The following is a 24,572-nucleotide window of genomic DNA, read 5'->3' as shown; positions in this document are numbered from 1 at the left end:
GCTTTAGAAAGCAAGTGGTAAAAATACCTTCACTATACAGAGAAAAACATTGGGAGTCATTGGCTGTAACTCAGCCCAGGCTACAGCGTCAAAACCAGAACCCTGACATTCTGAAATCAAGTTCATTGCTGTCATCAAGGTTCCCTGCTAAGAGTTTTCTTAGGAAAAAGAAAGAGGGGGGGATCTTTCCAAAATTGTGACTACAGAGCTCGAAGGTACAGATTTAAATCTTGAGTTAACAGACCATACAGGTCTTACTTAAGAGATATTCAAGCAAACTCACTTAAAATAACTCCTCCAATCTAACTCCAGAAAGGCTTTCTTGGAAGTCTTGGATCAATGGCAATTAAACTTCCATCGTAGAGCTGGAAAGAACAAACACCAAATGTAAATACCATCTTTCAAATTATCAATGTTCTCTTTGTCTCTACCTAGTCTGCTCTTTTCTGAAAACAACTGAGACACATTCACTCCAACTTGACTTGCTACAGGCCTCGTCTATGACAGTGTTCATAATAACATCCTTCAACATAGCGCTGCAAGAGCTGGAGCTGTTTGTTTGGGTATGGCCACAGTTGCCTCTGCACCCTGCGTGGATGACACACTCTGTGTATTCCAGGCCAACGAAAGGGTAAGATATGAGCGCATAATTTAGGGCTAAGTGCTAAATGTGCCCGACTCCCTCGCAGAACAGCTAACCGTTAGCAGATCTAGTAGTCAATTTCTTAACCCACTCACTTCCTACAATCCGCTTTCCTAACCATGCCTAGCTCCAATCTGACTGGGTAACACAGACGGTGCCAGCACAGCCAACAGCCATATCTGAGCCTTTCCTCTGGGGTCCAGAGAACCAGAACTCCCGAGTTGCTGTGGGGGTGCACCGTGGCCTGGGGTCGTCGCCGAATCGGCCCGCACACCTCGCAGCTTTAAACAGGTAGGGTCGTGGGACCCGCCGCTCCCTTCCATCGTTGGACGGAATGTTATCTCTTCTTGCGCCTTCACCTCGGAGGGGTAAGGTCTCGTGAGATACAACATGCCGACGCCAGTTGTGGGGCGAGCCCGAGGCCTTGCCGGGACGGGAAAGAACTGCGGTAAGAACTGCGCTAGGCCAGAGCAGACTGGGATTCTCCGAAGCGGAAGTGCCCCTCGGCGCCAGGGCTTCAGGCGCTCCCAGCAGCCCAGGAGCATTCCGTTCCCGTGGCAACGTTATTGTCTCCTAGGCCGGAACCTGGGCTGCGGAAGCTAACGGGGGACCTCCCGGGCTGGGTAGTTTCCGCGAGGCACCGCTTTGGCTCCCGGACCGAGGTCGGCCAGGGTCAGGAGGTCGACGCAGCCGGAGGAAGCCGCGCAGCCAGGCTGAGGGAGCGGGCACGCTGTTCCGGGGCCTGGCTTCCCCGCCCTGGGCTGGGTGCGCCTCCCGCGCTCGCGCGTCGTCTTAGAGCGTCCGCGGTGGGGGTACCGGCGTCACGGAAGGAGCCCAGGCCAGCGCTGAGCAGAGCTCGGCCCGCAGCGGCAGGGCTCACGGAGTCACCGCGGAACCACTGCGGAGGAGAGTAGCGATTTGTACTTGAGACGGGGGCCAGAGTTCGGTGTTCAGCGCCAGGCGGAACGTCATAGGAACAGAATCCGGGAGTTTGAGAGATCAGAACTCCTTGCTGTGGGCATATTGCTGAAAGTGGAGGTTAAAAAGAGAAATTAGTGAGTCTCCCCTTCTGATTTTCGGATAGGGGATGCTCTGGAGCCTGGGTCAGAAAGCTACTCAGGGCTCGACAGGAATGAGTGATTCTGGAGGGTGAAATGAGAGGCGACTTCGATGTTAACTTTCAATAAATAACTGCTTTCGATTTGGATTCGATTTAAGCGACTGGCATAGCCTTACTTGAGGGCTGAATTTCACAAATACTGTATTTAGAAATCACACTTTTCGTCATGTGCTTCAGAGGTTTCCCCTATCATCTGACAACCACAAGCAAAATAAACACATGGATTTTATTTATTATTTTATTTTGAGGCAGAGTCTCGCTCTGTCGCCCAGGCTAGAGTACAGTGGCGCGATCCTGACTCACTGCAACCTCCGCCTCCCAGGTTCTATTCTCCTGCCTCAGTCTCGAGTAGCTGGAACTACAAGCACCCACCACCACGCCCAGCTAATTTTTGTATTTTTCGTAGAGACAGGATTTCACCAGATTAGCCAGGCTGGTCTCGAGCTCCTGACCTCAGATGACCCACCTGGCTTCCCACAGTGCTGAGATTACAAGTGTGAGCCACCGTGCCCGCCTTGTTAATTTTAACCCCTTTACGAGAAGCTATTAATTAGTGAAATGGCTCCAGGGAAAAAAGCAGAAGTAACCAATACGCTGGCTGTGCTTCGTTTATTACCGAGAACTGGTTGCTTTGCTTAAATACGTCTTGCCCTCAGACCTGCCAAAATAGTATCTGAGTTGAGTAGGTGACCATAGTTTCAATGACCCATGAGCTGTAAATATGCTTGCTTTGAAACATAAAGGTCAGGGATTTTGGAGAAGTAGGGTAGTGTTGAAATCAGGGGAAAGAAATTAACTTAGACATTTAATTTGGCAAATGTCTTTAATTTCTGTTTTCCAGCAGTCTCCATATCTGAGTACATGTAGTCTGTGGATTTAGGATGGGTTATATATTTGAGCTGTTTAATGTTAATAGTATCTCAGAGTGGGGAAAACAGAACAGACACCCAGCCTTTTCTCCCAAAGCTGACCTTATCTGATTCTTATAGGAAGAAGATGCGAGCCAGCCCCATCCGTATCCCAACTGTTAGCAATGATATCGACTGGGATTTCTGCTTCCGTTCGTAAGTATCACAGAATTTTGACATCAGAAGTACTCACTGGGCTGAAACACTAGACCTCCTGCTTAAGGCAAGCCTGGGTGAGGAGCTTTGCATGAACATTATATAAAAGAGAAGGGTTAACGACCAGCCAGGTCAACATGGTGAAACCTGGTCTCTACTGAAAATACAGAAATTATTCAGGCAGTAGTGGAGTGCCTGTAATCCCAGCTACTGGGAAGGCTGAGACAGGAGAATCGCTTGAATCTGGGAGGGGGAGGTTGAGACAAGCTGAAATCGCACCACTGCACTTCAGTCTGGGTGACAGAGACTCTGTCTCAAAAAAAAGAAGGTTGTATTTCTGTGATGTGCTTTAATAATGACTATTATAATACCTGTTTGTATTTACAACCTATCCATGATAGAAGGTTGCTTTTTTTTTTTTTTACTTAAGGCAATTTTAAAAGTTTTTAAAAATAAAAATAGATTAGTTAGATTAGTTATAACAAGATTGGCAAAGTTGTGGAAAATTAACTATAACAAAGTTCATGAGAAAATTAAGTTTTATGAAATAGAGTAAATAAAACTTTCATATTGTCACATACTATGTGCCAGGCTCTGTTCTAAGTACCTTAAACATCTTAGCTGATTTAATCTCTCCAAACCCTGTGAAGGAGGTATTATTATTGGCATATTTTATGGATGAATGTGAATCAAAGACATATATAAGCAGTTTGCCCAAAGTTGCATAGCTAGTAAGTGGTACTTAAACTGGGCATTGTGACTCCAGAGTTCATTCTTGTTTTGTTTTGTTTTTAGAGACAGTCTAGCTCTGTCACCCAGGCTGGAGTGCAGTGGTACAATCACGGCTCACTGCAGCCTCAGCCTCTTGGGCTCAAGCAATCCTCCCACCTTAGCCTTCTGAGTAGCTGGGACTACAGGCATACACCACCATACCTGACGAATTTTTAAATTTTTGTAGAGATGGGTTCTCATGATGTGGCCTAGGCTGGTCTTGAACTCCTGGGCTCAAGAGATCCTCCTGCCTCAGCCTCCCAAAGTGTTGGGATTACAGGCATGAGCCACCATGTTCAGCTAGAGTCCATTCTTTAACCATTCTTTATACCAGGGTTTCTCCATCTCTGTACTATTGACATTTGGGTTGGATAACTTTGTTGTGGAGGGTTGTCCTATATAAGATTTTTATCAGCATCCCTGGCCACTATCCACTAGATGCCAGTAGCACTAACTCCAGTTGTGACAAGCAAAAATGTCTCCAGACGTCAGATTTCCCCTGGGGGCAAAGTCGTCCTTAGTTGCAAACCATTGCCCTGTACCAGTGCCATCAAATAGAAATACAATGCAAGTCGGCCAGGCACGGTGGCTCACACCTGTAATCCCAGCACTTTGGGAGGCTGAGGTGGGTGGATCATAAGGTCAGGAGTTCAAGACCAGCCTGAGCAACACGGTGAAACCCTGCCTCTACTAAAAATACAAAAATTAGCCAGTCGTAGTGGCGCACATCTGTAATCCCAGCTACTCAAGAGGTTGAGGCAGGAGAATCACTTGAACCCAGGAGGCAGAGGTTGCAGTGAGCCAAGATCATGCCATTGTACTCTAGCCTGGGCAACAGAGCAAGACTCCATCTCAAAAAAAAAAAAAGAAAAAAGAAATATAATGCAAGCTACATATGTAATTTAAAATTTTCTGCTACTCACATTAAAGAAACGAAACACATGAAATTAATTTTAATGCTATATTTTCTTTATTTCAATATATACAAAATATGCTAAAATTATTAAATACTTTATCTTTTTATACTCTTTAAAATAGAGTGCATATTTTACATTTACAGCACATCTCAATTCAGACTAGCAATATTTCATGTGCTTGATAGCCGCATGTGGCTAGTGGTTACCATATTGGATAGTGTAATTTTTTTTTTTTGAGACAGAGTCTTGCTTTGTCACCCAGGACAGAGTGCACTGGCGCTATCTTGGCTCACTGCAACCTCTGCCTCCTAGGTTCAAGCCATTCTCATGCCTCAGCCTCCTGAGTAGCTGGGATTACAGGCTCATTTTGGTATTTTTTAGTAGAGACAGGGTTCCGCCATGTTGGCCAGGCTGGTCTCAAACTCCTGACCACAAGTGATCCATGTGCCTCAGTTTCCCAAAGTGCTGGGATTACAGGCGTGAGCCACTGTTCCCGATCTGGAAAGCCTAAGTTTAAATTCATAAAATATCTTGTGGTTAAGGATTACATGACTATAAAAATTGAAGTTCACAAAAATGTTAAGTTCACAGTTAAATATCTGGGAAATAATGAGATAATTTATATTGGACATTACTAGTCAGAATTCCTATTTATGATGGTAACATATGGAAGAAGTCATAAGCCTGGCAAGGCAGACCTTTCATTCAACCTCCTATTCTTTTCATTCTTACCATCCTTAGAGCTGTCTCACTGGTCAGGATTCTCCAGCCATCTTTGTCACCTTTTATAACATGATGTTCAAAGCTAGTTCAGGGATTTACATTCTCAAAGTATTTGTCAAGACCTCAATGTTTCTCATTCCTTTGAAGTCCCTGAGGTTGAAGCTTGCTTCCTTTGTTCTTAGCTTAACGTTATTCCAGGCTTAATTTAAAATATTTCAGGCTTGTAATTTTTAATATCCATAATTTGCAATCTGTTTGGTGGTTCCAGCAGATTTTAACTTCTGCTCTAGGTCTCTGAAATATGCAGCTTAAGCAAAATTTTCTACGGAGGTGTGTTCTCTCTGTTTTTTCTTTTAACTGCTCCTTGCAGAGCAGGGCTAGCATGCCCAGAGCCAGCCAACTTATGATCTCTTGCCACAGATTTCCTCTCTCCTCAATATTTTTCAGACATTCTAAAGACTGATCATTCTTTTCTCATTCATTTGTTCATCATTTAACAGACCATTATTTGTTTTTACTACGAGCCAGGTATCAGGTTTTCAGAAACAAATGAGGCTCAGCCCCTGCCCTGGTGGAGTTTACTTTGCCAGGAGGCAAAGAAGACTCAGAAACAAACCCAAGAAACAACAACAATAAAAAAAAAAATTAAAATTAAAAAAAACAGTAAAAAAAAAAAATCACGGTTTAGTAGCAGTTTGAGGGAAATTTTTGAAAGCCCTTTGGAGGCTGCCTTTATTACTACTCTAATGAAAGCCTTCCAGGAGTGATGACATCTGACTTGTGTCTTGAAGGAGGAGTATGGAATTCACCAGGCAGAGAAAACGAAGTTTATCACCTGTCTTCTGATTAGGTCATGTCGCCAACCTTCCCTGGCTGTGCCATCAAGTTAGCTTGTCTACTGAAAGCACACTCGTCTGTGGGCAGAAGGCGAGCCTGCCTGCTCCTGGGCCTGAAGAAATGTTGCTCTCCTATCTACACAACCTGGTTTGCCCACATGCCTCTTGATAAGTTAATTAGAATAGGAATCTAGAAGGATATCAGCATGCCATTTTTCAAACCTGGAGTAAAAGATTACGCTTGGCAGTTATTTTCTTTTTGTGCTTTTCTGAATTTTCCTTTTTATTTAAACATTGAACATTCACTATTTAAACAGTGGAAAAGAAAGGTAAATTTTTGAAACTACACAGTGGCTGAACTTTTATTGTGAGTACAAAGATAGATGAGTCCTTTGGGAGACTTATTTACACTTAAAATTTCTATTGTTGCTCTTAAGATCTCAAAATTCTATTTCTTCTGTAGTACTTCATTGATTTTTCTGGTGATGTTAGGATATAGTTCTTTTTAACACAACTAAGAGTATTTCTCCTCCAAATCTACACTTGATGCACTATGGGGTTCCCTCCCTCTCTGTTGGGACCCATGTCCTCATTTCTTGGCCACCACACGTTGAAGCTTTTAAGATATGTGAAAGAAGACATGGCAAAGTATAGCCTCAAAATGTTGGTTTCCTTTCCTTTATTTCATTACATCCATTTTCTATTCTTGTTTGGATCAGAATTTTAGAACACAGATGTTCTTAGGGATCCTCCAGTCCAACACCCTTATTTGTAGATGAAGAAGCCCTGTCATGGAGCTAATGATAATTAATACTAATAGGTAACATTAAAGAACATATGGTAAATGCCACACACTGTGCTAAGTGATTTATGAGTATTATCTCATTTAATCCCATGCCCTCATCAAGTAGGCATTCATATTCTCATTTTACAGAGAGGTAAATTAATAACTTGGTTAGGGTCATGTGGTTAGTAAGCAGCAGAGCTGCAGCTTTATAAATCAGCTTAATTTGAACCACCACATTGCTGTCTTAATGCTAGGCTTTGAGGGTGACATGAGTTTACCGCCTGGTTTTATTCTTTCAAGTTTAAGTTAGAAGGCATGTCCCTAGCCCCCGGCTGGAAGAGCAGCTATGCCCTTCAATTTTACCTTGTTTGAGATGACAAAGGTTAAATCCTGAATCTCTGCCTCTCTCATACCTACAGGTCACAGCAAACTGAGATCCCAGCTCATCAGCAAACAGATGAGTTGTATCCCACTGGTGGGCCTGAAGAGAGTAAAGAGGAAACTAAAGCTAAAGAGGAGGAGGAGGCCATAGACTGTATGTCTCATCCCAAAGAGAAATTAGCTCAATCCCAGAAGAGAGTAGCTCAGCTGATTAAGGAAAAAATGGTAAAAAACTCACGAAAATTTTGTTTCCATTTAAAAGTATGTTGATGATTAGTGAAGCTTTGCCTTAAATACAGATTGAAGCATATGAAACAGAGGAAGGTGTCATATTTCTTTGTGAGTAAGAGTAAACAAAGCAGAGCACACTTAGGTAGGCAGCCCACCTTCTGGTTCCATGCATGGTTCATTGTCAGTTCCTCCTTGGGACATTTGTGCTCCTAGCTTTAAACTAAAAATTAGGCTGGATACAGTGGTTCACACCTTAATCCCAACACCGTGGGAAACTAAGGCGGGAGGATCTCTTGAGGCCAGCCTGAGTAACATAGTGAGACCCTATCTCTACAAAATATTAAAAATCAGCCGGGCATGGTGGAGGGAGCCTATGGTGCCAAGCTACTTGGGAAGCTGAGACAGGAGGATAGCTTGTGTCCAGGAAATTGAGGCCATAGTGAGCCGTGATTCTACCACTGCATTCCAGCCTGGGTGACAGAATGAGACCTTGTCTCTAAAAAAATAAATTTAAAAACACCTAAAACTTATAATTTGGTTATTTTTGTTGCTGTTACCTTTAACTTAAAATTAAAAAAATATATATCCTGGAAGGTTTCAGGATGCTATATTTTAGGTAGCAAAAAGTCTGGAATAGTAAGACAGGTGGTTGAGAATAGGGTAGCCAAGCAGGTCTAAGCTCAGGCCTGGAAAGGATGTGAGTCAGATGCCTTTGGTTACAGTGGAATCATAAACAAAACAAAGGGCCAGAAACAGGAGGTAGCAGCAGAGGCCAAAGAGTGCAAGTATGCGTTTCTAAGAGCAAGTCAAAGACTTGAGACAAAGATCTCAGAGCAGATGTGTAAGCATGAATGTTCAAGATCCAGGAACCTGAGACAGCAAGACATCAACTCTCGTTATTAGAACACAGGCACCAGCCTGCTTCCAGAGCGTGATTTATCAACAGAAGTTTGTACCTTGACTTCCTGACTCCTCCTAGTCAAGGGAAAAAAGTAATCTAGAGAAGTTTTATTTTCTATCATTTGCCTCTGAGGTATCTCTCTAGATGGATATTTGTAAATTTATCTCTGTAAATGACCCAAAGACCTTGCAAAGGATAATCATCCTGGCCTGGACCCATTAGTGATTCACAAATCCAGACTAGAAGGATCATTTCTAAAAACAGACAAGTACCATCTGCCATGTAGTATAAGTGGGGGTTTTTAAGTCTTGAAAACTCCTTGGCCAGAGTGGATAATGACAAAGATTTAGATCTTAGGAGAGAAATCTAACTCAAATCCCAAACTCATCAAATTGTATACAATGAACATGTATAGTTCTTTGCATATCAGTTATATCTCAATAAAGCTTTTTTTTTTTTTTTAAATCTAACCCAACCCAGTACTCCTAGCCCTGAAGGGTAGGGGATGCCACATCAGCAGCAGTAGTGCTAGGGTGACATCTGGAGCCCATATTGGTTGCCCCCATTTCTCCAAGTCAAGGAGCTTGAGGATAAATATACAATGTCCAGAGCTAAAGCTTTGGTCTCTCATTCCAGTGATTTTTTGATGGTGTGATGCCTCTTCATCAAAAGAGATCTTAGTATTTGCTGTGGTCAGTCCCTGGTGAACTTTCAAAAATGCTGACTAAATGGATGTTTTGGAAGCATCAGGGGAAGTGTCCTTCTACCATTGCTTGCTTTGGTATATTTGAGCAGAGGGCAGATAAAACATGAAGCTGGGTAGAAGATAGGAATCAGGAAGGAGTGTATTCCTTGGAATCACCTACGGTACTGTTGTATCTTACATTACTCTTTAAATGGGTTACTTTAATTACCTGTACATTACTCTTCAAATGGGTTACATTTAGATTGCACTTAACAACATTGAATCCATTTTTTTTCCTTATGGTAACTCCATGAGGTAGATAATACGGGTTTCCGACCCTCATAAAAGGAAGCTGAGATGAAGGTGACTTTCCCCAAAGCAACACAATCAGTAAACAAACATTAGAACTATGGCTGAAACTTTAGGTTTTTGATTCCTTGAAGTGTTATTTTCACTTTACCAAGAAAAAAAATGCCTGACCATATTGACTGGTGCAGCCAATAATGACTGTGTTTGTAAAGTCACTGAAATGTATGACTTGAAGATGCAGTTCTGTGATTTCTTAGAGAGCTCTACATGTCAGTTCTATAGGGTAGGGGGACTATTTCCCCAACTCCATCTTTATCCTTGCTAATAGATGTTTATTCAGCAGGTTACACCTGTGTGCACTGGGCAGCTAACAAGGAACATGAGGAATAAACTTCTGTCCTCAAGGGACTTATATTCAATTTGGGGAGATAACAGACAAACAAAAATAATGGCTAATACAATATCAGGTAGAAGTAAGTGCCATGAAGAAAAAATAAAATAGGTAATGGGGTACTGAGTGATGAAGTGGAGTCTATTTTAGATAAGCTGGCCAAAAAAGGCCTGTTGGTTAGAAAAGTGAAAATGAAATGAAAAAGTGAATGACATGAAAGAGTGTACCACGTGAAGGGAACAGCACATGCACAGCCCTGCATTGGAAGTTATTTGGCAATGTTCAGGAACTACCGCTGGTCAGTGTATTCCAACAGACAAAGTAGGAGGAGAGAGTGGTAGAAAATGAAGTTCAGAGGTGATTGGGGTTGGATCAGATTATGCAGAGCCTTGGAGGCTATAGTAAGGACTTTGAATTGTGTTAAGAACAAAAAGCAGGAAGCTGTTGGAGGATTTTGAACAGGAAAGTTGTGATCTAATTTACATCTTAATATTATACTGGCACATAAAATATGTTTAAAAATCCATAAGTTTCTAATAATAATAAATAAGCTATTTGGTCACAACTAGAGGATGCTAGTGAACAAATCCGTTTTTCTGAAAGCTATTAAAGAAAGTGCAAGGATAAACCATGTGTCCTGCCTTTCCAATATGAACTGTACTATTGGGTAACAAAAGAGTAGAGGAGGAGAAATTCCTCTTGTAGAATATTTGAGATAACGTATGAAGGAGGAGTGATAGGATTAGTATATTAGCATTTTATAATCTTTTATTAAAAATTTTTCCATGTAGTTTTCCTAATATCTGGAAAAAAAAAAAAAAAAACAGATAGTAGATGTATTCTGCTGGAAGACCATACCATTAGCCATGAAGCCGTTTTGAAAAAAAAGAATTCAAAGCTAAAATTAACCACACTTCTAAATCCAACTGCTAATATGAAGGTAAAACAGAGAATGGAGGGACATGATGAGACACCATGAGGACACAGTCATCAAAATTTATGTCTACGGGAAATACTAGACCAAATGACTCAGCTTTTTCAAATAATTTATAAGAAAAAGAATTAGAAATGGAAAGGTAGCCTATAGATGAAAAGAGACTGAAGAGACTGATTTCACAGTGTGGACAGTCAAACTATTTAAAAAATTAGATGTCTATGATTAGATATTTGATTTTAAGGAATTGTTATATTTTCGTGAGATAATGATTTATTGTTACTTTTCTAAGTCCATATCTTTTAGAGGTACTTATGAAATGTTTATAGAGGCAACAATAGAATGTCTGATTTGCATCAGTATAAGGTAAGGATGGGTGGATGAGGGGTCTAGATGTGAAACAAGATTGGCCAGGAGTAGATCACTGATCAAGTTACATGATTCATTCTTCATGCTGTCTGTATTTATATATTAATAAATTTCTTATGATAAAAGGTTAAAAGAAGTAACTCTGGCTAGAAAGTATTATGTGGAAGGTAGACTTTAGGGGCCAGAGAGGAAGCAGCTGGAAGGACTGCTGTGGCCAGCCAGGTGAAAGGTGAAGGTGGCCTGGACTAGGTACTCATGGCAGAAATGAGGAGAAGAGCTTGGTTTTAGGATTTAGGGGGAATGTGGATCCAACCAGACCTGATGAATTAGACACAGGATGAGAAGAAAAAAGAAGAGAAAAAAGATGACAGGTAAATTCAGTCCTGTGTTCCAGTGACAAGCCCATGGGCTAGAGACTTCTCCTCCTTTCCAAAAAACATAATCGCTTCTGTACTCTACAGAATACTCAAGCAAACAAGGAGCTGATTCGATGTGTCATCCTTTCTCGTATTATTTTTGGGGACCATCACTGGAAATGTGCACGAGCTGTGACCAACCTAGCCTATGGCTACTTGACGTTGAGAGGTACTTGGTTTCCCCAGCTGGGTTTGGGTGGACAGCCTTTGAAGGCTGAACTGAACCCCCACAACTTCAGTGAGGGTGGGCATGACTAGGAGGGCCCCTTCTTGCCCCTAATTCACACATTATCAGGAAGGAAAGTCCATGGATGAGGGAGACAGTGTGGCAAGGATCTTAGTAATAAAGATAATGATGATCCTGACAGTTATTGAGTATTTAGCATGTGCCAAACAGTCTCATTAGTCCTCACAATATTCCTTGGAAGGAGATACTGTTATTATCCTCAGTTTATGGATGAGGACACTGGGGCACAGTGGGCAAAGACAGTATCAGTTGTTCTAGCCATAAGACAGTAGGGGAAGGACAGGCAGGGATGTACACTTAGCATCAGGGAGGCAGACCCAATAATGGGACTTGAATTCCAAAGGTAGAAATCAAGTTCCTGGAAGGTTTGGCTTAGTGAAAGGTAAGGAGGGCCCTCATCCTAGAGAGAAATGGTACTTCTGGAAGGTACTCTAGTGTAAGGGAATAAGACAGGAATCTATTTGCTAAAACTGGAACCCAAGTGAAAGTTCCATGAGAGTAGAAACTTTGTAGTAGAGGCTGAATAAATACTGGGTGATACACTGAGGAGAGAGCACATTTCTGGAGCCAGGAACATAGCCAGCTCAAGGCTCTCTGTTCCTTGTCCAGACATGTTGACCTGTGTGGACTGCATACATTTCTACCGTGGAACTCATTGTACTGTGCTCATATATGCTTTAAATGCTTCTGCCTCTGACATCGAAGCTCCCTCAGGGGAGGGACTGGTCTCATTTGATCTAGAGCAGTCCCTTGTACACAATATGGATGAGCATATTACTGCTTAAGAACTGAGCCACTGGCCTAGGGTTTGTTCAAGTACTTCGGGGACCTCAGTCTGAAGGGGGGCCTAATTTGTAATACAAATTAAGTGCTTTATGGGCTTAAGTGATTTGAAGGCTATAGGATAAGGGAAGCAATATTTTTGGGCCATAATGAGGCTAGATATCAGAAAGCAAAGCTTTTGAAAAAATTAAAATTGAATTCACTTCTCAGTTATTAATCCCAGAATATATTCTCCTTCTTAGGGCCCTATAGGCTCTTTTACACCCATTTGTTTTTAATGCAACTTTAGATTCTTAATTGATGTGGCAGGATCACGAGTAACCAACATCACAGCATTAGGACACTGATGCTGTGGGTCACAGTGGGGGCACAGTGAGGCCCTGTTATGCTTTAAGAACACATGTGTTGTGTTCTGAAAGAAGGTGCTGTGGCTAGGGAGAGGAGAACGTCCTTACTTACTGGCAGAGCAGGCAGCCACCTCCGTGAGATTGGAGAGTCACCAGGAAGGATCTTCCTCTAGGGGTTCCATCCTTCCTTAATTGAAATATCTCTATTCTCCTGAGACTGACTTTCTCAAAAACTTACTGCCTTCATGATTAAAAGTCAAATTTAGGGATTTGCTACTTCAGTACTTACAGAGTTCTTGTTATAAGCCTGGTGGTACTAGTGCTCAATGCTGGGGATACATAAATCAATACTGGTGGTCCCTATGCTCTAGGACATATAGGGGTCTTATGATAAATACCATTCTAGAGGTAGGAACAAAATTCTGAGGAGTACAAATGAGGCAGTTCAGTGGTTTTGCCATTGAGGAAAGTCAGGAAAGGCTACAGAGAGAAAGTAATATTTGTCCTGTCTTTGAAGGATGAGAATAGGTTTATCAAGTAGATTTTTATATTTTTTATATTTTTATTTTTGTAGAGATGGGGTCTTGCTATGTTGACCAGGCTGATCTCAGACTCCTGGCCTCAGGTGATCCTCCCACCTCAGCCTCCCAAAATGCTGGGATTATAGGCATGAGCCATGGCATCTAGCCCCCAAGTAGATTTTTGAGGGGAGAAGTAGAGAGTACAAAGTTGATCCTTTATACATGTTGATCTAAGGCATAGGAAGTGAGAGGAGGGCACTCTATATAAAACTCCTTACACAGAATATTGCAGCTTCTCTGTAGATCCAGGGGGTTAAGATAAGACAGAAGACACCTTAGGACAGACAGCTCATGCTTGGAAATGGGAGTGAAAAGGTAATTTGGGCCCAGATACCAGAGAGTTTGGTGAGTTATTAAAAGGTGTGAAGTGAGGTGCCAATAATCAAGCTTGTGTTATAAAATGAGAGACTCCAGGATGGGTTGGACTGGTAGAGAAAGAAGAGGTGAAGACAAGTTAGGCCATTATCCTGCCCAGATGAGAGTTGATGAGAGCATTGGCTATGGCCGTAGGAATGCAGAAAAGATAACCTAAAATGTAGAATTGGTGACATTTAGTGGCCCGTTCAATATGGAGTGGGAAGGACAGGGAAGAGTTGAAGTTGAAGCAGGCATGACCTGGACAGTTAACTGAAATAGAGAATTAAAGGGAAAGACCAAGTGGTGGAGTATATTAGTCTGTTCTCATGCTGCTAATAAAGACATACTCAAGACTGTCATTTGTAAAGAAAAAGAAGTTTAATGGATTCACAGTTGCATGTGGCTTGGGAGGCCTCACAATCATGGTGGAAGGCCAAGGAGGAGCAAAGGCACGTCTAACATGGCAGCAGGCAAAAGAGTATGCAGGGGAACTGCCCTTTATAAAACCATCAGATCTCTTGAGACTTATTCACTGTTACAAGAACACCATGGGAAAACCCTGCACCCATGATTCAATTACCTCCCATGACATATGGGGATTATGGGAACTACAATTCAAGATGAGATTTGGGTGGGAACATGGGCAAACCATATCATGGAGGAAGGGGGAAGAAGCTACTGAGTTTGGTTTCTGACAGGCTGGATTACATCTGTTAAGTAGGCAACTGGAAGCAGGTCTAGATCATCGGTAGGCAACTGAAATGTTCAGTAGGCAACTGAAACCAGGTCTAGAGCTCAGGAAAGATGTTAGTTTGGGAGAGATGAGCACATAGGAGCCCATTGAGGCCAAAGGAGTAGATGAGCTTGATCAGAAGTAGTGTGTAGAGGCTGGGTGTGGTGGCTCATGCCTGTAATCCCAGCACTTTGGGAGACTGAGGCAGGTGGATCACTTGAGGTCAAGAGTTCGAGACCAGCTTGGTCAACATGGTGAAACCCCGTCTCTACTAAAAATGCAAAAATTAGCCAAGTGTAGTGGTGTATGCCTGTAGTCCTAGCTACTCGGGAGGCTGAGGCAAGAGAACTGCTTGAACCCTGGGAGGTAGAGGTTGCCGTAAGCTGAGATCACACCACTGTACTCCAGCCTGGGTGACAGAGAGGGGAAGAGAACAGAGGACTGAAGACTGGAGAGCAAGAGCTTTAGGAATGAGGAAGGGAAAAAGGGGCCAGCAAAGGAAATAGAAGACTCAGGAGGAGACATGTCATGGAAGCCAAGGGAGGAGAGAGGGTTTTGAAAAGAAATGCAGTGTGGTTTCAGCAGTTCAGATGGTGGAGGAAGGTCAAATAAGGTAAAGGCTGAGGAGAGACCCATGGATTTGGCAGCTGATAGGTCATTGCAACTTGGTTTGGCAGAGACAAGTACACTCCTTGGGAGTCTACTTGAGGCGATGAACTTGAACTGGAGAGGAAGGCATTTGAACTGGAGATTTCTCTGAGCCTAGAGCAGGGCCAGATGCTGCCTCGTCTGTCTTGCATTGAAGATGACTAGGGTAGGTCTAGAAGGAGGTTGGCCTAGATTTTCTAAAATCAACTCCTTCCATAATGAACTACAAACTGCCTTTGAGTTTTGCTTTTCCAATTAGACTCCAAGTTAAGTCAAGTAAACGGGTTATATCACAAAAGGTCATGATAAATCCTTTTCTCTCTAACTCAAAGTTTTTCTTGCTGCATGAATAGAGAACTAAGTTGAGGCAATAAGTTGGAGGAGAAACAAGTTTTCCTGTTCGAAAGAGTTTTTTTGTTTTTCCTGGATGGGAAAAACAGCCTGCTGGTCAGGATGAAGTACCCACATGGTATAGTGGAGACTAGACCTGAACTCGGATTTTCTGACACCAGCCTGGAGTCTTTTTTAGAATAGGTTATAACTGTAAGCTTTCTTTGAGAATAGCCCAGTGCCTCTTATTTCAGTCATAGTTCGGTTTCTTCACTTAAGCCTTTTTAGTGTCTGGTCCATGGAATAAAATAAGTAAGGCTTTGAAAAATGGCAGCTTTTCAAGAGAGATGACGTGCTTGCTCAGCTCCACTTGGTGGTGTTGTCATTCATCCTTAACTGCTTTAAAGTGGACAGAATATATGAGCTGGCCTCCTGTGTAAGCGGATGTGTGTGTCTGTGTGCGTTCATGCTTCACTGCACCCATACGTGTTTTATAGTCATCAACCCTGCTTTCCTCATTTCACTCTAAACCTTTTCCAGCAGCCAGACGCTGATTTCTCTCAATAAACAGTCACTCAGTGAGTATTTAGTGAGAAACTTGTATATGTGAAATGCCGTGAACACTTTGGGAAATGTAACGTAAAAAAGCCCTCAAAGATTTTACAACTTAGTGTGGAAGGTGAACTACCTAGAGACATAACTATGAGGGAAGGCATTATAAAGTAAATGCCATGTAATTGATTTAAATAATGGGCTTAGGGAAGGTTGGGTGAAATCATTTCTGACTGAGATGATAGATTCAAGGGGGAGGTAGATTCAAGGGTTGTAAAAAAGGACTAGGGTTTGAGTAGGTGGAAAAAGGGGTGGGCATTTCTGATGAAGAGGGAGGTGTGGGCCAAGGCATGAGGAAGGAAAGTGCAACGTCTGTGGAGCAGCAGTAAGCAGCCTTGTCTGGTCAAGGTTTGAACTGGTAAGATGAACCTAAAAAGGAGAAGTGTACATTGGGCAGGCCATGGTGTGGTTTTAAATACAGGCTAAGGAATTTGTCATGTGTTTGATAGGCAAGAATCACTATTAGAGATTTTCCAGCAGGATGATAAAAATATCAAAGTGAGCTTTTGGTAAGGTTAATCTAGCAGTGATAGAATGGAAGCCATCTCAGTCATCTTGGTCTAAAACTAGGCTGACAGAGAATAGGTGAGAAGGTAAGGATTTAAGAGTCTACCAAAGACAGACACATTTATTGTTAAACCAGAAACCCACTTCTGGGAATCTTTCCTAAATACACACTGATAACATATGGACAAGATTATTCTTTGCAACATTGTTCTTGATAGTAAAAGATTGGAAACAAGCAAGTATCCATCAATAGGAAACTAGTACATACACACAGTGGGATATAGGCAGTTTTAAAAAAGAATATCTATATCCTTCTATATCTATGTCCTTCTAGGGAAAGATCTCTTGGATACATCTTTAGGGAAAAAAGAATGCACAATGCAGTATGGTGTTTATAATATGCCTCTTTTTTGTGTAAGAAAGAGGGAGTAAGAAATGACAATGTATGCTTATTTTTAAATAAAGGAACACTGAAGGGTAGACAAGAGTGAAACAAAAAAAGTTACTTAGAGGGTGGTTGGGAAAAAAGGGAATGGGATTGGAAGTGAGACCTCTCAATGTTTTCTTTTTCATATAATTTTTAACTTTTCAACTATAGAAATATGTTACCTATTCAAAAATTATTATTGAAAGACAGAGATCATGAAGGAGGAGTCTGCAGGACATGGTGTTTAATTTGGGGTTGAGTGAAAGTGAGGCCCAAAGATGACCGTGATGTTTCGGGCCCCTGAAATTGCCATTTTCAGAGAGAAGTAGGTCAGAAAGGAAGTGGACTGGGAGAGGGATGCTGAGTCCAGTTTTTGATGTATTGATTTTGAATTGCAATAGAGAATCCACAAGTTGAGAATTGCTAATCTGAAAATCTGAAATCTAAAATGCTGCAAAATCTAAAACTTTTTGAGTGCTGTTGTGACGCTTTAAAGGAAATGCTCATAGGAACATTTTGGATTTCAGATTTTCAGATTTTAGAGATGTTCGACTGGTTATCTGCAAATAACCTCAAAATGCCCCCATCCAGAAAAATATCTGAAATCTGAAACACTTCTGTTCCCAAGCATTTTGGATTAGGGATACTTAACCTGCAATACATTTTCACTTGTGCTGGAAATTTGGGACCAGAACTTGGGAGGACAGAAGGAAAGGCTTATGCGTAGAGGAATATTTGAGACCAGAACTAAAGAGGGAAAATGGTAAATTATAAGCATGAAGGCTAAAGTTGAAGTAATAGGAGTTGATAAAACTTCCAAGAGGGAAAGAGAGAAGTGGGAGAAACACAAAGACTTGGAAAATTGACACACCGATGATAGAGAACAAAGGACCTTGATAAAGAGTTAGCAAAGAATCAATTCCAGAAGGTTTATTTATAAAGGAGGAGCAAATCGGTGTGGTGCCTTAGGAGCCAAACAGGTAAGGGTGTCTGATGCTGCAGTGAAGTACGTACTGAAACAGTGTGGTTGGATTCATTTATTAGGATGTTTTTGGGGGGACCTCAGAAGAACAGTTTCCCCACAATGGTTGGAAGAGAAGCCAGATCCCAGGGATGAAGGGAAGGAACAGGGACCAATAGGCTAGGCTATGTATTCTGCACACTCCATAGTTTGAAGGAATGAAGGGAAATAGGAGGGTAGATAGAAAAGGCAGAGAAGTCAAGTGAAGATGATTTTACAAGAGAAGGAGATGCAGGCAGATTTTAGGCAAAGAGGAAGGAGCCAGTTGGAAGAGAGGGTTTAAAGATTTTTTAATGGAGTAATTGATGAAATGGGATTCACAAGAGAATGTGAGGCTTTTGCAAAACAGAGTGTATAAAAGTTGGTTGGCTGGTTAAACAGAACAAGTGACACTAGAAGTGGACCTCTATAGCCCACTGCCCTCTGGTGACGATCCTAAAGAGCCCAGTGATCCAGCAGCTGAGAAAGGGCAGGCGGAGATGACCAGGGTGGTTTGGTACCTAGTCGTGAACTGTTTTCAAGTGTTCAGGAAGGAAAATACAGTAACATGGACAAGCAGTTTTCTGAAATTCTGCTTATTAGTGAAACAATAATTTAGCCAGCCTATTATTACTGGGAATCTTTCAGGTATTGGGGCTCTGTTACAAATGTTGCAAAATCCAGCAAAAGAAGCCTAAGTCATGAACTCTGCCTTCTTTGTCTAGTTGGTTAAAACAGAGATACAAAAAATGGTAAAGAAACAACAGGGAATGATAAAAACCAAGTAATCTGACTCACAAGAAGCCTGGTACCTAACTGAAGTGAATCTGCATTTGAGAATGCAGGCCTCTTACAAAGATTCTGTAAGCAGCACTATCAAAAATGTTCAAAATAAGTACAAATATAGTAAATTACTCAGTAAGAGAAATGGACCTTGGTAATAATAATAATGGCTAATATTTCTTCAAACTCACTTCATTCAAGCACTATTTAATCCTTTTTATATTAAATTAATCCTTGCAACAACTCTATAAGATATATTTTTATTACCATTTTGTAGTTGAATAAACAGGCACAGATAAAGTAACTTATTCAAGTCACAAGGATAGTAGTAAATTGCTAAGCTGGGATTTGTACCTGGAAAGTCTGGCTCTAGACCATGCTCTTTTAATCACTGTGCCACAGTAACTGCTTAAATATAGATGATGATCAATGGTGACTGCTTTCTGGTGACAACAACCTGCAAATACTGGGTAGCTCTGAGCAGATTTTCTCTGGCCTGAGTCAGTGTAGCAGACATCAATGATAGAATCCCAACCCAAATTAAAGCAAAACGGTCAATATATTTGTTAGACAATCTTTGGACTCATTTTGCCAACTCATCAATATTCCCTTGTAATTTCTGAATCTTGGGCTCCAGAAGCAGGCCTTGCTGCCCCTCTAACATGTACCTCAAAAATTGCTATACTGTCAGTGCAGGGAGAAGAGCGGTATCCTTGGCTTGGGAGGACAGATACAGAAAAGTGACTTGGTGTGTGAAGCATGCTTCATAGATATATACAGTCGTAAATCTTATATACAGAGTGTTCTTTTTACATGAAAGAAGATGTACTTAGAATTAATAAATGTAAATTTATTTCAAAATGTTACTGATACTTAATTCATAATACTTTTTTCATTATGAGTTTTATTAAGTAGTATATGCTATGAAAATAATTATTACAAGTGGAGGAAGACGTAATTTTTTGTTGTTGTTTCATTACTAATGGCTATTCTGTTTTACAAATATATATGTATATTTTATCGCACTTTAGGTTCTTGGGTACATGTGAAGAACGTGCAGGATTGTTGCATAGGTGCATACATGGCAATGTGGTTTGCTGCCTCCATCCCCATCACCTATATCTGGCATTTTTTTCCATGTTATCCCTTCCTAATTCCCTATCCCCTGCTGTCCCTCCCCTAGTTCCCCCAACAGACCCCAGTGTGTGATGCTCCCCTCCCTGTGTCCAAGTGTTCTCATTGTTCAACACCCGCCTATGAGTGAGAACATGTGGTGTTTGATTTTCTGTTCTTGTGTCAGTTTGCTGAGAATGATGGTTTCCAGGTTCAGCCATGTCCCTACGAAGGACATGAACTCATCATTTTTTATGGCTGCATAGTATTCCATGGTGTATATGTGCCACATTTTCCCTGTCCAGTCTACCACTGATGGGCATTTGGATTGGTTCCAGGTCTTTGCCATTGTAAACAGTGCTGCAGTGAACATACGTGTGCATATGTCTTTATAATAGAACGATTTATAATCCTTTAGATATATATACCCAGTAATGGGATTGCTGGGTCAAATGGAATTTCTATTTTTAAGTCCTTGAGGAATTGCCACACAGTCTTCCACAATGGTTGAACAAATTTACACTCCCACCAACAGTGTAAAAGTGTTCCTATTTCTCCACATCCTCTCCAGCATCAGTTGTCTCCAGATTTTTAAATGATCATCATCCTAACTGGCATGAGATGATATCTCAATGTGGTTTTGATGTCCATTTCTCTAATGACAAGTGATGATGAGCATCTTTTCATATGTTTTTTGGCCTCATATATGTATTCTTTTGAAAAGTGTTCATGTCCTTCACCCACTTTTGAATGGGTTTGTTTATTTTTTTTGTGTAAATCTGTTTTAGTTTTTTGTAGATTCTGGATATTAGCCCTTTGTCAGATGGGTAGACTGCAAGAATTTTTTCCCATTCTGTTGGTTGCCGGTTCACTCTAATGATTGTTTCTTTTGCGGTGCAGAAGCTCTGGAGTTTAATTAGATCCCATATGTCTACTTTGGCTTTTGTTGCCAATGCTTTTGGTGTTTTAGTCATGAAGTCCTTGCCTACGCCTACGTCCTGAATGGTTTTGCCTAGATTTTCTTCTAGGGTTTTTATGGTGTTAGGTCTTATGTTGAAGTCTTTAATCTATCTGGAGTTAATTTTAGTGTAAGGTTTCAGGAAGAGATCCAGTTTCTGCTTTCTGCACATGGCTAGCCAGTTTTCCTAACACCATTTATTAAACAGGAAATCCTTTCCCCATTGCTTGTTTTTGTGAGGTTTGTCAAAGATCAGATGGTTTAGATGTGTGGCGTTGCTTCCAAGGCCTCTGTTCTGTTCCATTGTTCTATATCTCTGTTTTGGTACCAGTACCATGCTGCTTTGATTTCTGTAGCCTTGTAGTATAGTTTGAAGTCCAGTAGCATGATGCCTCCAGCTTTGTTCTTTTTGCTTAGAACTGACTTGGCTATGCAGGCTCCCTTTTGGTCCCATATGAAGCTTAAGATGTTTTTTTCCAGTTCTGTGAAGAGGGTCATAGGTAGCTTGATGGGATAGCATTGAATCTATAAATTATTTTGGGCAGTATGGCCATTTTCACAATATTGATTCTTCCTAACCATGAGCATGGAATGTTTCTCCATCTGTTTGTGTCCTCTCCTATTTCCTTGAGCAGTGGTTTGTAGTTCTCCTTGAAGAGGTCCTTTATGTTCTTTGTTAGTTGTATTCCTAGGTATTTTATTCTCTTTATAGCAATTGTGAATGGCAGTTCGCCCTTGATTTGGCTCTCTGTAAGTCTGTTATTGGTGTATAGGAATGCTTGTGATTTTTGTATGTTGATTTTGTATCCTGAGACTTTGCTGAAGTTGCTTATCAGTTTCAGGAGATTTTGGGCTGAGAAACGTTGGGGTCTTCTAAATATACAATCATGTCATCTGCAAATAGAGACAATTTGACTTCCTCCTTTTCTAATTGAATACCCTTTATTTCTTTTTCTTGCCTGATTGCTCTGGCTAGAACTTCCAATACTATATTGAATAGGAGTGGTGAGAGAGGGCATCCTTGTCTAGTGCCAGATTTCAAAGGGAATGCTTCCAATTTTTACCCATTTAGTATGATATTGGCTGTAGGTTTGTCGTAAATAGCTTTTATTATTTTGAGATACGTTCTGTTGATACCTAGTTTATTGAGGGTTTTCAGCATAAAGGACTGTTGAATTTTGTCAAAGGCCTTCTTTGCATCTATTGAGATTATCATGTGGTTTTTGCCTTTGGTTCTGTTTATGTGGTGAATTACGTTTTTAGATTTGCATATGTTGAACCAGCCTTGCAACCCTGGGATGAAGCCTACTTGATCGTGTTGGATAAGCTTTTTGATGTGCTGTTGCAATCAGTTTGCCAGTATTTTATTTAAGATTTTTGCAACTATGTTCATCATGGATATTGGCCTGAAGTTTTGTTTTCTTGTTGAGTCTCTGCTGGGTTTTGGTATCAGGATGATGTTGGTCTCATAAAATGATTTGGCAAGGATTCTCTCTTTTTGGATTGTTTGGAATACTTTCAGAAGGAGTGGTACCAGCTCCTCTTTGTATGTTTGGTAGAATTTGGCTGTAAACCCATCTGGACCTGGGCTTTTTTTGGTTGGTAGATTATTAATTGCTGCCTCAACTTCAGCCCTGTTTTTTTTTTTTTTTTGGTCTATTCAGGTTTATGACTTCTTCCGGGTTTAGCCTTGGGAGGGTGCTAGTGTCCAAGAATTTATCCGTATCTTCCAGGTTTACTGTTTTATGTGCATAGAGTTGCTTCTAGTAATATCTGATGGTAGTTTGTATATCTGTGGAATAAGTGGTGATATCCCCTTTATCGTTTTGTATTGCATCTGTTTGATTCTTCTCTCTTTTCTTTTTTTGTTAATCTGGCTATCAGTCTATTTTATTGATCTTATCAAAAAACCAGCTCCTTGATTTATTAATTTTTTGGAGGGTTTTTTGTGTCTCTGTCTCCTTCAGTTCTGCTCTGATCTTAGTTATTTCTTGTCTTCTGCTAGCTTTTGAGTTTTTTTCATCTTGCTCCTCTAGCTCTTTCAATTTTGATGATTGGGTGTCGATTCTAGATCTTTCCTTGCTTCTCATGTGGGCATTTATTGCTCTAAATTTTCTCCTAGACACTGCTTTAAATGCATCCCAGAGATTCTGGTATGTTGTGTCTTCATTCTCGTTGGTTTCAAAGAACATCTTTATTTCTGCCTTCATTTCATTGTTTACCCAGTCAACATTCAAGAGCCAGTTGTTCAGTTTGCATGAAGTTGTGCGGTTCTGAGTTAGTTTCCTAATCCTGAGTTCTAATTTGATTGCACTGTGGTCTGAGAGACTGTTATTATTTCCATTCTTTTTCATTTGCTGAGGAGTGATGTACTTTCAATTATGTGGTCAGTTTTAGAGTAGGTGTGATGTGGTGCTGAGAAGAATGTATATTCTGTGGATATGGGGTGGAGAGTTGTATAAATGTCTATTAGGTTTGCTTGGTCCAGATCTGAGTTCAAGTACTAGATATCCTTGTTAATTTTCTGTCTCATCTGTCTGTCTAATATTGACAGTGGAGTGTTAAAGTCTCCCACTACTATTGTGTGGGAGTCTAAGTCTCTTTGTATGTCATTAAGAACTTGCTTTATGTATCTGGGTGCTCCTGTATTGGGTGTGTATATATTTAAGACTGTTAGCTCTTCTTACTGCATTGATCCTTTTACTATTATGTAATGCCCTTCTTTGCCTCTTTTGATCTTTGTTGATTTAAAGTCTATTTTATCAGAGACTAGGATTGCAACTCCTACTTTTTTTTTTTTTTTTGCTCTCCATTTGCCTGTTAAATCTTCCACCATCACTTTATTTTGAGCTTATGTGTATCCTTGCGTGTATGTGTATCTTTGAGCCTATGTGAGATGGGTTTCCTGGATACAGCACACCGATGGATTTTGACTTTTTATCCAATTTGCCAATCTGTGTCTTTTGATTGGGGCATTTAGCCCATTAACATTTGAGGTTAATATTCTTATGTGTGAATTTGATCCTGCCATTTTGATGCTAGCTGGTTGTTTTGCCCCTTAGTTGACACAGTCTCTTCACTGTGTTGATGCTCTTTATCATTTGGTACGTTTTTGGAGTGGCTGGTACTGGTTGTTCCATTCTATGTTTAGTGCTTCTTTCTGAAGCTCTTGTAAGGCAGGCCTGGTGGTGATGAAATCTCTGAGCAATTGCTTGTTTATAAGGGTGTTATTCCTCCTTTGCTTATGAAGCTTATTTCGGCTGGCTATGAAATTCTAGGTTGCAAGTTATTTTCTTTAAGGATGTTGAATGTTAGCCCCCACTCTCTTCTGGCCTGTAGGGTTTCTGCTGTGAGTCTGATGGGCTTCCCTTTGTGGGTGACTTGACCTTTCTCTCTGGCTGCCCTTAGCATTTTTTCCTTCATTTCAACCCTGGTGATTCTGACAATTATGTGCCTTGGGGTTACTCTTCTTGAGGAATATCTTTGTGGTTTTCTCTGTATTTCTTGGACTTGAATATTGGCCTGCCTTGCTAGGTTCGGAAATTTCTCCTGGATAATATCCTGAAGAGTGTTTTCCACCTTGAATTCAATCTCTCTGTCACATTCAGGTACATCTATCAAACATAGATTAGGTCTTTTCATATAATCCCATATTTCTTGAAGGCTTT

The 24,572-nt window shown here is 40.9% G+C and overlaps 1 protein-coding gene across 2 annotated transcripts in view; it reads left to right on the top strand.

Moving 5' to 3' along the window:
* Positions 1-1,272: 1,272 nt before the first annotated feature.
* Positions 1,273-24,572, top strand: part of TTC23L (tetratricopeptide repeat domain 23 like) — a 46,432-nt gene continuing 23,132 nt past the window's right edge. The window contains exons 1-4 of one of the 2 annotated variants that reach the window (XM_032278989.1): positions 1,273-1,408; positions 2,753-2,827; positions 7,281-7,467; positions 11,524-11,647. In XM_032278989.1, the coding sequence (XP_032134880.1) occupies positions 2,760-2,827; positions 7,281-7,467; positions 11,524-11,647 (379 nt within the window). In that variant the 5' untranslated portion in view covers positions 1,273-1,408; positions 2,753-2,759. Of the gene's footprint in view, positions 1,409-1,483; positions 1,699-2,752; positions 2,828-7,280; positions 7,468-11,523; positions 11,648-24,572 lie in introns of those variants that run through there. The other variant, XM_032278990.1, reaches the window with a different exon arrangement.

The sequence above is a fragment of the Sapajus apella genome, unplaced genomic scaffold (genome assembly GCF_009761245.1).
Source record: "Sapajus apella isolate SASKATOON/1434 unplaced genomic scaffold, GSC_monkey_1.0 scaffold11, whole genome shotgun sequence".
Classification (NCBI taxonomy): domain Eukaryota; kingdom Metazoa; phylum Chordata; class Mammalia; order Primates; family Cebidae; genus Sapajus; species Sapajus apella.
This window is presented reverse-complemented; position numbering and strand designations above follow the sequence as displayed.